The following is a 13,330-nucleotide window of genomic DNA, read 5'->3' on the forward strand; positions in this document are numbered from 1 at the left end:
AAAGAAGAGTTTTTTTTGTTTTTTTTGTTTTTCTTTTTTGAATTGGAGTCTTGCTTTGTTGTCCAGGTGTGATCTCAGCTCACTGCAACCTCCGCCTCCCAGGTTCAAGTGATTCTTCTGCCTCAGCCTTCCGCGTAGCTGGGACCACAAGCGCATGTCACCACACCTGGCTGATTTTTGTATTTTTAGTTGAGGTGGGGTTTCATCATGTTGGACAGGCTAGTCTTGAACTCCTGAGCCCCAAGTGATCTGCCCGCCTTAGCCTCCCAAAGTGCTGGGATTACAGGCGTGAACCACCACGTCCAACCTGAGTTTTTAATATTGAAAGTTACCAGGTTTAGAATTAGTTACTGAAAGAAGTGTGGTCTAAATTTCCAGGTCTAGAAATAGCTGTCTGATAGTTTGGAGGCATTTCTTCATTTATTCAACCAACATTTTCTGAATGCCCACCTTGTGCGGGCATGGCTCCAGGCCTAGCCAGGTTGACTGTCTAGAAAAATGACCTCTAGAGAATTTGGGCATTCTATAGCCAATCTTTTATTTGAGACAGAGTCTGTTGCCCAGGCTGGAGTGCAGTGGTGCCATCTCAGCTCGTTGCAACCTCTCCTCCCGGGTTCAAGTGATTCTCGTGCCTCAGCCTCCCCAGTGGCTGAAATTACAGGCCTTTGCCACCATACCCGGCTGATTTTTGTATTTTTAGTAGGGATGGGGTTTCACCATGTTGGCCAGGGTGATCTCAAACTCCTGACCTCAGGTGATCCACCCACCTCCGCCTCCCAAAGTGCTAGGATTGCAAATGTGAGCCACCACTCCCAGCCTAGCCAACCTTTTCTAGAGGAATTGATAAGAAAAGGAATCACATGATGGTAAAAAAAAGGATCAAACAATCAGGAAGACTCTTTCCTGGGAGAAATGTATGTTTTGGTAAAAAAGCTTGTTTCTTGTAAAACTCCTGTTTGTCAGTTTCCAACTATATAGCATTTTAAAGTCTTTAGCAAATCAGTTTTTTTGCCTTGTTTTTATCGTAGGCAAAATCGGGTGGTACTGTGGTTTCTGGGATGATGGTATCAAAATGAATTAAGTAGTATTGTATGATTTTTAAAAAAATTTTTTTACTTTTAGAGACAGGGTCTTGCTTTGTAACCCAGGCTGGAGTGCAGTGCTGTGATCATAGCTCACCGCAGCCTTGAACTCCTGGGCTCAAGTGATTCTGCCACCTCAGCCTCCCAAGTAGCTCGGATGACAGGCACGTGCCACCACACCTGGCTAATTAAAAAAAATTTGCCAGCCGCAGTGGCTCTTGACTGTAATCCCAGCTCTTTGGGAGGCTGAGGCAGGTGAATCACGAGGTCAGGAGATTGAGACCATCCTGGCTAACACGGTGAAACCTCGTCTCTACTAAAAAAAAATACAAAAAAATTAACTGGGTGTGGGGGCGGGCACCTGTAGTCTCAACTATTGGGGAGGCTGAGGCAGGAGAATGGTGTGAACCCAGGAGGCGGAGCTTGTGGTGAGCTCAGATCACGCTGCTGCACTCCAGCCTGGGAGACAGAGTGAGACACCGTCTCAAAAAAAAAAAAAAAAATTTTGTTTTTTTTTTGTAGAGCTGGGATCTCACTCTGTCGCCCAGGCTGGTCCAACTCCTTGACTCAACCAAATCTTCCTGCCTTGGTCTCCCAAAGTCCTGGGTTTACAGGCATGAGCCACTGCACCCAACCAGTATTGTATGATATTTAAAACAAAAACAAACAAAAAACATTAGTACCACTGCTTTATTCCTATTATTCTATAAGATTCATGTAGTCCTGTCAGTTTGTAAAGAACGTTTTGTGTATTCATTGCCATTTTCATAAGTGCTTAGGAAGTTGGCTTATAATTGGCTTTCCTGTTTGCATGTCAGGCCACTGCAGCTTGGCTAGGGCATGAGTTTTGTTTCAAGGCAAGTGTGATGGGTATGGGAGGTGGGAGGAATGGAAGTGGAGGTTGGAGACAGGGAGACCATTTAGTTTGGCTTTTGCTGTCGTCCCTTAGGAGAAATCAAGGCCGTGGACAAGAACGGTGGCATTGTAGGTGGAGAGAACAGTTAGGTTAGGAAATGAAACCCTAGAACTGTTTTACTGGGCAATGGGCTTACTGCTGGATGTAAATAGAAACCAATACCATGGCACTGGCTTTGGAAAAAAGAAAGGCTTTATTGGGAGTCGACTGGCAAGGAGATAGGAAGAAACACTCAAATCTGTCTCCCTGAGCTGGAGACTGGAGCAGGTATTATAGGCAGAGGGATTACCATGAGGCAGTATAATTAGTGAAGTGTGATCTGATTGGATCTTGCAACGAAGTGATGCCAGGAGGTGTGATTTGATTGGAGCATGCCGTGAGGTGATGCCAAGACATGATCTGATTGGCGCATGCCCTGAGGTGATGCTGAGGCTTGCTTCTTAATTCTCTCTTTTCCCTGATCCTAGCCCTTTGGTTCTGCCTGTGGTTGACTTTTTAGTTCTGATTGCCTCTGGTGTCACATATTGGGCACACTGGGTTCATCTGTGCTCGAGTTACCTGACCTACAACCTGGGGGTTCATGGCAACTGAAATACAGCTTACAAGTTTACTACACGTAATTGAACCAGATTGGGCTGGTTATGTGGTTACAGAATTTGGCCACTCATCTTTAAATGGGATGGTACAGGAGAGGAAGAAATCAAGGTTGGCTGATTCTGGGATCTTACTTATTTCTGTTTAGGCCATGTAACAACTGTAAATGAATAAATACACAAAACTATATGGGTCTTACATGGTTGTTATATTGTTATATTCTAGGGAGAGAGTAAACAGTGTCTGCACCTAGCAGATTAGAGTTCGAATTTGAATGGTGCATTAAACTCCCTTGCGGAGTATTATAAACCATTACATTTCTTTTCAGAAGCGAAGTTACTACTGCATATGAAAGATAGGATTGAGCTGCCTTAGAGGGAAGGAATGATGAATTTTGTTTGTCCTGAGTGTTCAAGACGTTTAATCGTAGCCCTTATGACTGACTCTGGGGTTGCAACACTCACATTTTATAATAGATACTTTCTCTAGTGAAGGGACAGGGACAGTATTCCATGGCCGTCCTTTGTAGTGTTCATTTTGTAGGGGCCAGAAGTCTCTGTTTAAAACCCCAAGAGGATATCTGTGGAGCTTTGGGCACAGTGGTCAGAGGCCAGTGTCATGGGCCTGGGTCCAATTTTAGATTTATCTGGCCTTTGGGTTAAGCAAATAAGCCATGATGTTGTGTGGTGACAGAGGCTTTTGAGGGCAAATACTGCCATCTCTTATCAATTTTTTGCATGATTTGTGGAGGAATTATAGAGACTTGCTATAGAATTGCTTCAGAGAATTTAAATGCTTTCAAGGTTGAGATTTGTTCGTTTTGCTTCACCACAAGACTTCTTTATCAAGCTCACACTTTTGCCTTTAGATTAAAAAGACAAAACAAACTACTTGGGTAGCTGAGGTGGGAGGATCACTTGAGCCCAGGAGTTTGAGACCAGCCTGGGCAACATAGGGAGGCCTCATCTCGGAAAACAAAAGGCAAAGAATTCCTTCTATTTTAAACTATCTTAACAAAATAATAACTGGAGCCTTTTTATTTGTATAAAAGGCCTAGCATTAAACTAATTACATTTATTATAAGAACAAATGATTGATGTTTGTTTATGAATTTTTTCAGCTCCATCCAGTAATGTGTAATTAAGAACTCTATTACTGGAAGCAAAAATGTTCATTTGCCTTGCATTTTGATTATATTTAGTAATTTGGAATGCTGACTTTTAGGACAGATAGGACTTAATGTGGCTTTTTTTTTTTTTTCTCATTTGGTAAATTTGATTCTCTAAAGTACTTTTTTCACTGATTTCCTATTTCAGAGCATGTCCCTGAAGTAACAGAGAATGTAGATATATTGACTCCAAATTTCATTTACTTTCTGTGAGTGTTAATTTTTTTTTTTTTTTTTTTGAGACAGAGTCTCTCTCTGTCGCCCAGACTGGAGTGCAGTGGTGCAATCCTGGCTCACTGAAACCTCCGCCTCCTGGGTTCAAGCGATTCTCCTGTCTCAGCCTCCCTAGTAGCTGGGATTATAGGTGCCCGTCATCATGCCTGGCTAATTTTTGTATTTTTAGTAGGGACGGGGTTTCACCATGTTGGCCAGGCTGGTCTCGAACTCCTGACCTCAGGGGATCCCCCTGCCTCGGCCTCCCATAGTGCTGGGATTACAGGTGTGAACCGATGTGCCCGGCCAAGTGTTAAAAATTTTAATCTTGTTTTACATTTTTTGTATGGGGAACATTGAATGTTCTCAGAAGTACACAGTGATATAGTGAATTCTTATTACCTATTGCCTGACCTCATCAACCAGCAACTTACGGGCCATCCTCCCCCAAGTACCCTTTGTATACCCCCTTATGTTTTAGTTTGAAGCAGATCTGAGATCTCATCTGTGAGATATTCTCACGTTAAAGTAGAAGAGGTGTTACGGTGAGTCCATTCACTTATTCACCTGGGGGCTGGATGGCTGGACATTTAAAATAGGCACCAGGGGTGGTCTGGGGCTCAGTGGTAGGACCACTGCCAAAATGAGTTATTGTGAATTTCTGCAGCTGTCAGTAAGATTTGATGAGTATCTCCCCTAAAGTCTAACACAGATCTTGTGTGTTGTCTCTGAAATTATTATTTAGCAGTCTACCATTCCCAAAAAGATAGGGAGATATATTTTAAAATATACACAAATAAACGTTTAAAAAGAGAGGAAGAAATCAATTGAAAGACGGAATGGACCGGGCGCGGTGGCTCAAGCCTGTAATCCCAGCACTTTGGGAGGCTGAGACGGGCGGATGACGAGGTCAGGAGATCGAGACCATCCTGGCTAACCTGGTGAAACCCCGTCTCTACTAAAAAATACAAAAAAACTAGCCAGGCGAGGTGGCGGTCGCCTGTATTCCCGGCTCCTTGGGAGGCTGAGGCAGGAGAATGGCGTGAACCTAGGAGGCGGAGCTTGTAGTGAGCTGAGATCGCGCCACTGCACTCCAGCCTGGGCGACAGAGCGAGACTCCGTCTCAAAAAAAAAAAAAAAAAAAAAAAAAGAAAGACGGAATGAGGGTCATCTTGTCATATCAAGCCAATTACAATGAATAGAAGACCAGCATGGTGCAAGGTTTTGTAACAGTAATCAAAGGTGTGCTGGTGAAATTTCCTGGTGGCCAAAGTCAACATGAAACACAATCAGTTTTATATTATCCTTCGGATTTCTTAAGTGTTTCTTTTTCTATCACTGAAGAAAAATATCCTGCATGGGATCTTCTAGAAGCGGACATTGGCCAGGAGTTTCAGACCAGCCTGGCCAACATGGCGAAACCCTGTCTCTACTAAAAATACAAAAAAATTAGCCGGGCATGGTGGTGCACGCCTGTAGTCCCAGCTACTCGGGAGGCTGAGGCATGAGAATTGCTTGAACCTGGGAGGCGGTGGTTGCAGTGAGCCAAGGTCGTGCCCCTGCACTCTGGCCTGGGTGACAAAGCAAGACTCCGTTTCAAAAAATAAAATAAAGGAGAAGGAGCCATTGGGAAGGCTGTTGGTGGTAGTGGGGTGACTTGGTCTCTGAGCTGATGGCTGTCAGGGTAGCTTTGAGTACTTTTTTCACTTGTTTTGGGGGTTTAGAGATGTAATACCAGCAGCAGCTATAATTTATTGAACACCTATTATACATCAGGGTTTGTGCTGTGATTTTATTTCATTTAACCTTCGACATATTTCTTCTCTATTGCTATTGTTATTTTTTTCCCTTTTCAGGTGAGGAAATTGAAATTCAGAGAAAATAAGCAACTTGCTGAAGTTAGGCAGCTATTTGTACTCAGATTGCTGAAAATTTTGACACTTAGATGAGTGAATTGTAGATTTATGGTTTTTGGGTGTGTATGTTTGAGTATATAGTTACTTTAAACGAGAGCATCTTGGCATGTCTTTAGATTGTTGTCTCATTGTGAGTGTGTTCACTTTGGAGAGGACGGGTTTTGTGGGCCATGGTTCATAACAGCCCTTTTTTAAAAAAAAATTTAAAAATTATTTATAATTATTTATTTTTTGAGATGGAGTCTTTCTCTGTTGCTCAGGCTGGAGTGTAGTGGTGTGATCTCGGCTCACTGCAACTTTCACCTTCCGGGTTCAAGTGATTCTCCTGCCTCAGCCTCCTGAGTAGCTGGGATTACAGGTGTGAGCCACCATCCCTGGCTAATTTTTGTATTTTTAGTAGAGATGGGGTTTTGCCATGTTGGCGGGGCTGGTCTCAATCTCCTGACCTCAGCTGATTCGCCTGCCTTGGCCTCCCAAAATGCTGGGATTACAGGCGTGAGCCACCGTGCCCGGCCTCATAATGGACCTTTTTTTTGATGCTAGGTGTTCATGATTGTGCTGTTATTTACATTGCACATTGCCAATTCTGGATTTCATTCTTTTTTATTTTAATGCAGAGAGAAAAGGAACAGCAGGAAGAGAAGTCTGGTTTGTTCAGGAACATGGGGAGGAATGAAGATGGTGAAAGAAGAGCTATGATAACTCCTGCTCTCCGAGAAGCCCTTACTAAACAAGGTGAAAATCTTCAAGAATTGTTGTTATATGACTATAGTCTTAGGCATTCTAATGTAATACCTAGAATGAAGTCTCTCTCTAGTTAGCTCAGCAGCTGTACATAGTGGCAGATATAGCAGGCTAAAGATTCACCTTCTTATTTCTGCGGATCGCTTCTGTTGGCTGCTTGGACCAGTGAGTTACCTTTTTGCTTAGTTTATTGGGATATTACTATTAGTGTGGGTCAAGTTCACAGATCAAAAGTGCTGTCATTGGGAAAGCTATTAAAAATGCATAGAAAAGCTCATATGATATGAGACGGGGTTAATTAGAAGTGTTTTATGTAGAGTCGTCATATCTGGATTTTTGTGTTCTTACCTTATTAAGGAGGTTATAGTTGCATGAATGAGTAATAATACTAGTTTCCTGTGGAAGAAACAGTAGTAAAATGGGAATCAGTAGACCTACCTCCTTTCCTCCTTCCCCCTCCCCACTTCCCCTCTGTATTTATGAGAGACCTTTTATGTGACAGTCTGACAATGCAGAGAAACACAGGAAACTGTATCTTCTTCAAGGAACCGTCAGTCTGGTGCACTAGAGAAATATATATATATATTTGTATTTTAATATCTTTGTCTATATTTTAATTAGGGTAGATTATATTAATGTGATTTCATTATAGATTTAAATTTATCTTGCTATTTTCTATTTCATCTGCTTTTTGATTTCCCTTTTCCTGTTTTTCTATGTTCTTTCAAATTAATTCAATTTTTAAAAATGACTCTATTTTATATTTTTGTTTGCTTACTGGCAATAACATTTTTGCTAATAGTTGTTCAAGGTTTTACACTATACCTCTTTTTTTTTTTTTTGGAGACAGAGTCTCTGCAACCTCTGCCTGCTGGGTTCAAGTGATTCTTCTGTCTCAGCCTCCTGAGCAGCTGGAACTAGAGACATATGCCACCATGCCCAGCTAATTTTTTCACCATGTTGGCCATGCTGGTCTTGAACTCCTGGCCTCAAGTGATCTGCTGCCTCAGCCTCCCAAAGTGCTGGGATTACAGGTGTGAACCACTGCACCTGGCCTACACTTTACTTTATCATTTCATAGTATATCTTTGAGTGATGTTATCTCACTTAATGTGTAGAAGAACCTTACAATACTATACTTCCATTATTTCTTTCTTAACCTGTATGTAATTTTTATCACACATTTTACTTTTACTTTTGTTTTTTAGTTGAGTAGGGTCTTGCTCTTTTGCCTAGGCTAGAGTGCAGTGGTATGATCATTGCTCACTATAGCCTTGAACTCCTGGGCTCAAGGAATCCTCCTGCCTCAGCCCCCTGCACAGCTGAGACTACAGGTGTAAACCAGCACACTGAGTGTTTTACGTATCCTCTAAAACCTACACTTTATTATTATTTTTTCTTCAACAAAAATATCTATTTTTATATTTAATTCAGTCAAAGCATCTATTATGTACTAAAGATTTATATACTTACAATCTTAGAATCTCATATATTTACTTATATAGTTACCATTTTCGGTACTCATGTAGTTACCATGTTCTATTCATGTAGATCTGTGTTCCGTCTGGTATCCTTTTCCATCTGCCTGAAGGACTACTTGTTTTTTTTTTTTTTCCTCTCATTTAAATTTACCTGTGGCAACTCCAAGGACTTTTTAAACATCTCTTATAGTGCAGGTTTGTTGGTGATGAGTTCTTTCAGCTTTCATATATCTGAAAATGGCTTTACTTTGCCTTCGTTTTCTATCACTGTGTCTTCAAGTTCAGTAATTTTTTGCTGAATATAGAATTGTAGGTTGACAGCAGTTTTTTCTTTCAGTACTTTACGGATGTTACTCCACTGTCCTCTTGCTCACATTGCTTCTGATTGGAGTTCAGCAATCAGTCATCCTTTTGTTTGTTCCTTTAAGTAGGACCCTCCTTCTCCCAACCCCATGCTACTTGGAAGATTTTCTCTTAATGCTGATTTTGAGCATTTTCATTATAATGTGCCTCAGTGTAGTTTTCTTCATGTTTCTTTTATTTGTGTTTTGTTGAGTGTCTTGGTTTTGTGGATTTATGGTCTTCATGAAATTCGGGCAAATTTTGGCCATTATTTCTTCAAATATTACCCCCTCACCCACTTGCTTCCTGGAAGACTACAATTATATGTGTAATAGCCTGCTTGATTTTGACCTACAACTCATTCATGTTCTATTCATTTTTAAAAAATTATTTCTTCTGTCTCACTTTTCATTTTGGATAGTTTCTATTGCTATGTTTTCAAGTTCAGTAATCTTTTCTTCTGTAATGTCTCATCTTCCATTAATCCTATTTAATATATTTTTCAACTTAGACATTGTAGTTTTCATTTCTAGAAGTTCAGTTTGGGGCTTTTTATATTTTCCACATCTATTACCTTTTTGAGCCTGTAGAATACAGTTATAACTGTTTTATTGTCCTAATCCGCTAATGTCTTTGTCATTTCTGGATCAGCTTTGGTTGATAGGTTTTTTTTCCTCATTGGTCATGTTTTCCTATCTGTTTGCATGCTTCATATCTTTGATTGGATGTTGGACCTAATTTTACCTTATTAGGTACTGGATATTTTTATTTTTATTATTTATTTATGTATTTTGAGACGGAGTCTTGCTCTGTCGCCCAGGCCGGAGTGCAGTGGCGCGATCTTGGCTCACTGCAACCTCTGCCTCCCGTATTCAAGTGCTTCTCCTGCCTCAAGTGATTCTCCTGCCTCAGCCTCCTGAGTAACTGGGCGCCCACCACCACGCCTGGCTAATTTTTTGTATTTTTAGTAGAGATGGGATTTTACCTTGTTAGCCAGGATGGTCTTGATCTCCTGACCTCCTGATCTGCCCACCTTGGCCTCCCAAAGTGTTGGGATTACAGGCCTGAGCCACCTCACCTGGCTTGGATATTTTTATATAAACATTCTTATAAACAGTTTTTTTTTCCTGGGACGAGGTTAAGTTACTTGGAAATAATTTGAGCTTTATATCTTACTTTTATAGCTTCTTAGATGGTGAGACAAGAGCCGGCTCAGTATAGGGCTAATTATTCCTCACTGTTGAGGCAAAACACTTCTATGTAGTCTACCTAATGCCTTGTGCATCTTTAGATTTGTAGTCTGACTGGCAGAAACAGGTACAATTCTCAGCCTGCTGTAAGCATCAGGCATTACCCCTAGTCCTTCCCTTCTTCTCTCCCTCTTTTTATTTGGGATAGTTTCTTTTTGTTTGTTTGTTTGTTTTTTTGTTTTTTGAGACGGAGTTTCTCTCTTGTTGCCCAGTCAGGAGTGCAGTGGTATGATCTCGGCTCACCGCATCCTCCTCCTCCAGAATTCAAGTGATTCTCCTGCTTCAGCCTCCCTAGTAGCTGGGATTACAGGCATGTGCCACCATGCCTGGCTAATTTTTGGATTTTTAGTAGAGACAGGGTTTCACCATATTGGTCAGGCTGTTCTTGAACTCCTGACCTCAGGTGATCCACCCGCCTCGGCCCCCCAGAGTGCTGGGATTACAGGCGTGAGCCACCGCACCCATCCCATTTGGGATAGTTTCTATCACTGTGTCTTCAAGTTCTGTAATTGTTTCTTCTCTAAATGTCTAGTCTTCCAAAAATGGTTCTTTCCCATCCTTGAGTAGTGTTTCTCTTGTGAATGTGCTAAATAGTACTTGGGCAAATACTTGAGAGAAATCCCCTGTAGACTCTTGGAATCTCTTTGTAGGTTTCATCTCTCTAGCTTTCAGTCCTGCAAACTGTAACCACCTTTGTCATCTGTTCCATTTTCCAAACTCGAGTCCACTGGGCTTCGCTTGGGTAGTCTCTCTTTGCTACATGGCCTGGAAGGTTTCTAGACAGTAAGCCGAGGTAATGGGAGGGCTCACCTTTTTTTTTTTTTTTTTTTTTTTGAGACGGAGTCTCGCTCTGTCGCCCAGGCTGGAGTGCAGTGGCCGGATCTCAGCTCACTGCAAGCTCCGCCTCCCGGGTTCACACCATTCTCCTGCCTCAGCCTCCCGAGTAGCTGGGACTACAGGCGCCCGCCACCTCGCCCGGCTAGTTTTTTGTATTTTTTTTAGTAGAGACGGGGTTTCACCGGGTTAGCCAGGATGGTCTCGATCTCCTGATCTCGTGATCCGCCCGTCTCAGCCTCCCAAAGTGCTGGGATTACAGGCTTGAGCCACCGCGCCCGGCCCGGCTCACCTTAATTGTTTCCTATCTCTATGGAATCACCATCTTTTGTTGCCTGATGTCTCATGTTCTGAAATCTGTTGTTTCATATGTTTTGTCCATTTTTTGGTATTTCAGGTAGGATTGTAAATCCTCTCTGTTACTCCATCTTGGCTAGAAGCAGAATTCCACACAGTGATTTTCAGCAGTTGTACACTGTTGGCTTATATTTGTGCTGTGGTCAACTATAGATCTCTCTATCCTGTAATGTACAGTTTTTTTCTTTACCTAAATGCAAAATTTATAGAAACCTATGTATTTTGGGAGAGAAAAATATAAAGAGTTAATGTAGTAGAGGATGATTTCTATGATAGTATGAACAATATAATATGGAATTTCAAGAGAAGAACTAGAATTTCCTCTGGGGATCTTTTAAATGCATATTTGGTATCAGAGATTAGTTATTCAATTGCACTCAGTTCCACCTTCGAGTACATAAGCAGTCCTTTGTTTATTTATATGCAAGGTGTTTACATAAATGTAGAAGAGGATAAAAGACAAAGCCCTGTAAATGTCGCCACTGGAGACTTGTAATCCAAATTGACATTGCTCCAATAATCATCACAGTGTGAATATGGATGTTTAACCAGCCACTGATCCACTTACGCTATCATCCAGACTGTATTTCTCCATTTGCCTTATTTGCCTGCAAGAGTCTTTTTGTGTGAGAGACTCATGATAATTGTGGCTTATTACCTGAAGCCTCATGAGAAACGGTGTTGAATGCTTTCTGAAATCAGAATGTACTACTTGTTTGTACTACTAGTTTGTTTAAAAAGGAAATGAGATTACTTTGGCCTGGCTTTTTCCATGCTTTTCATGTCCTATGTAGCTCAAAAATGTGAAATGATAGTTTGTACGGCTACTGAGAATTCACATTTCAGATGTAGTTCCTAGAATTTGATTTTTCTGTCTTTGGGTCAACATTACTTTGTTTCAATCTCCCATTGACACCTGGTTCTTCATCTTCTTTCAAAGATTACTGATGATAGCTCCCCATTCATTCATTTGAAATATATTACTACTTTTGTTTTATGGCCCAGCATGCCGTTCATTTTTATAAATGTTTCACTGGTCCATGAAAAGAATGTAAATTCTGTAGTTGGTGAGTACAGGGCTCTGTGTATTTTTGGTCCAGTTTATGTGTTGTGTTGCTTACATCTTTTAGAGCTTTACTGAGTTTTACCTATGAGATCTGTTAGATACAGAGAGGTTAAAATCTCCTCATATAATTTTTGGATTCATTTATTGTTTCTTGATTGGGTGCAGTGGCTCATGCCTGTAATCCCAGCACTTTGGGAGGTGGAGATAGATGGATCACTTGAGGACAGGAGTTTGAGACCAGCCTTGCCAACATGGTGAAACCCCATTTCTACTGAAAATACAAACAAATTAGCCTGGCAGGGTGAAGCACAACTGTAGTCCCAATTATGCAGGAGGCTGAGGCATGAGAACCGATTAAACCCAGGAGGCAGAGGTTGCAGTGAGTTGAGATTGTAACACTGCACTACAGCCTGGGCGACAGAGCGGGACTGTCTTTAAAAAAAAAAGAAAGACCATTTCTTTATGTATTTTGAGTCTATGTTATTAGATACATATACATTTTAAATTGTTTTCTCATCTTGCTGAATTAAATCTTTAATGTTTTCTGCCATGGGTTGGTTGACTGCAATAATTTAGCAAAAAAAAAAAAAAAAAAAATGCTAAATTTTAATGTCACTTTTTGATATGACACTTTGGATCAGTCCAACTTTGTGTTCCCTGCTTTTCCACTCAGGTTATCAGTTGATTGGGAGCCACTCTGGGGTGAAGCTTTGCAGGTGGACAAAGGTATTTTTTTTGTTTTTATTAAGTATGTCTATTATGTGCACCTTTTAAATAGCTATTTTTATATACTGTCAATAAATTTACTCTTTAGAGGTATAATTTACATTTAATATGCATAGATTTTTAAATGATTTTTTAAAATGCGTTCAGCAAATTTTGATAGATGGTAGAACCTATATTCACCAACTCCAATTAAGATATAAGCTGTTGGCCGGGCGCGGTGGCTCAAGCCTGTAATCCCAGCACTTTGGGAGGCCGAGACGGGCGGATCACGAGGTCAGGAGATCGAGACCATCCTGGCTAACACGGTGAAACCCCGTCTCTACTGAAAAATACAAAAAAAACTAGCCGGGCGAGGTGGCGGGCACCTGTAGTCCCAGCTACTTGGGAGGCTGAGGCAGGAGAATGGCGTGAACCCGGGAGGCGGAGCTTGCAGTGAGCCGGGATCGCGCCACTGCACTCCAGCCTGGGCGACAGAGCGAGACTCCGTCTCAAAAAAAAAAAAAAAAAAGATATCAGCTGTTATCCCCACCCCAATGAATTTATTGTGCCCATTTCTAGTCAGTAACTCCCTTTCCCTAGGGAATTATTGTTCTAATTGCTATTATTGTTATTTAGTTTTGCGTTTTTAGAATTTCATGAGT

General features: G+C 41.2%; 1 protein-coding gene across 3 annotated transcripts in view; it reads left to right on the top strand.

The window, feature by feature from the left end:
• The window catches only part of LOC103246597 (S-adenosyl-L-methionine-dependent tRNA 4-demethylwyosine synthase TYW1), a 266,737-nt gene that overhangs the window by 45,415 nt on the left and 207,992 nt on the right, over nucleotides 1–13,330 (top strand). For all 3 annotated transcript variants that reach the window (XM_073012657.1, XM_037990534.2, XM_037990535.2), the window contains exons 8-9: nucleotides 6,507–6,624; nucleotides 12,637–12,689. In XM_073012657.1, the coding sequence (XP_072868758.1) occupies nucleotides 6,507–6,624; nucleotides 12,637–12,689 (171 nt within the window). The remainder of the gene's footprint in view (nucleotides 1–6,506; nucleotides 6,625–12,636; nucleotides 12,690–13,330) is intronic.

This window comes from Chlorocebus sabaeus, chromosome 28 (assembly GCF_047675955.1).
Source record: "Chlorocebus sabaeus isolate Y175 chromosome 28, mChlSab1.0.hap1, whole genome shotgun sequence".
Taxonomy (NCBI): domain Eukaryota; kingdom Metazoa; phylum Chordata; class Mammalia; order Primates; family Cercopithecidae; genus Chlorocebus; species Chlorocebus sabaeus.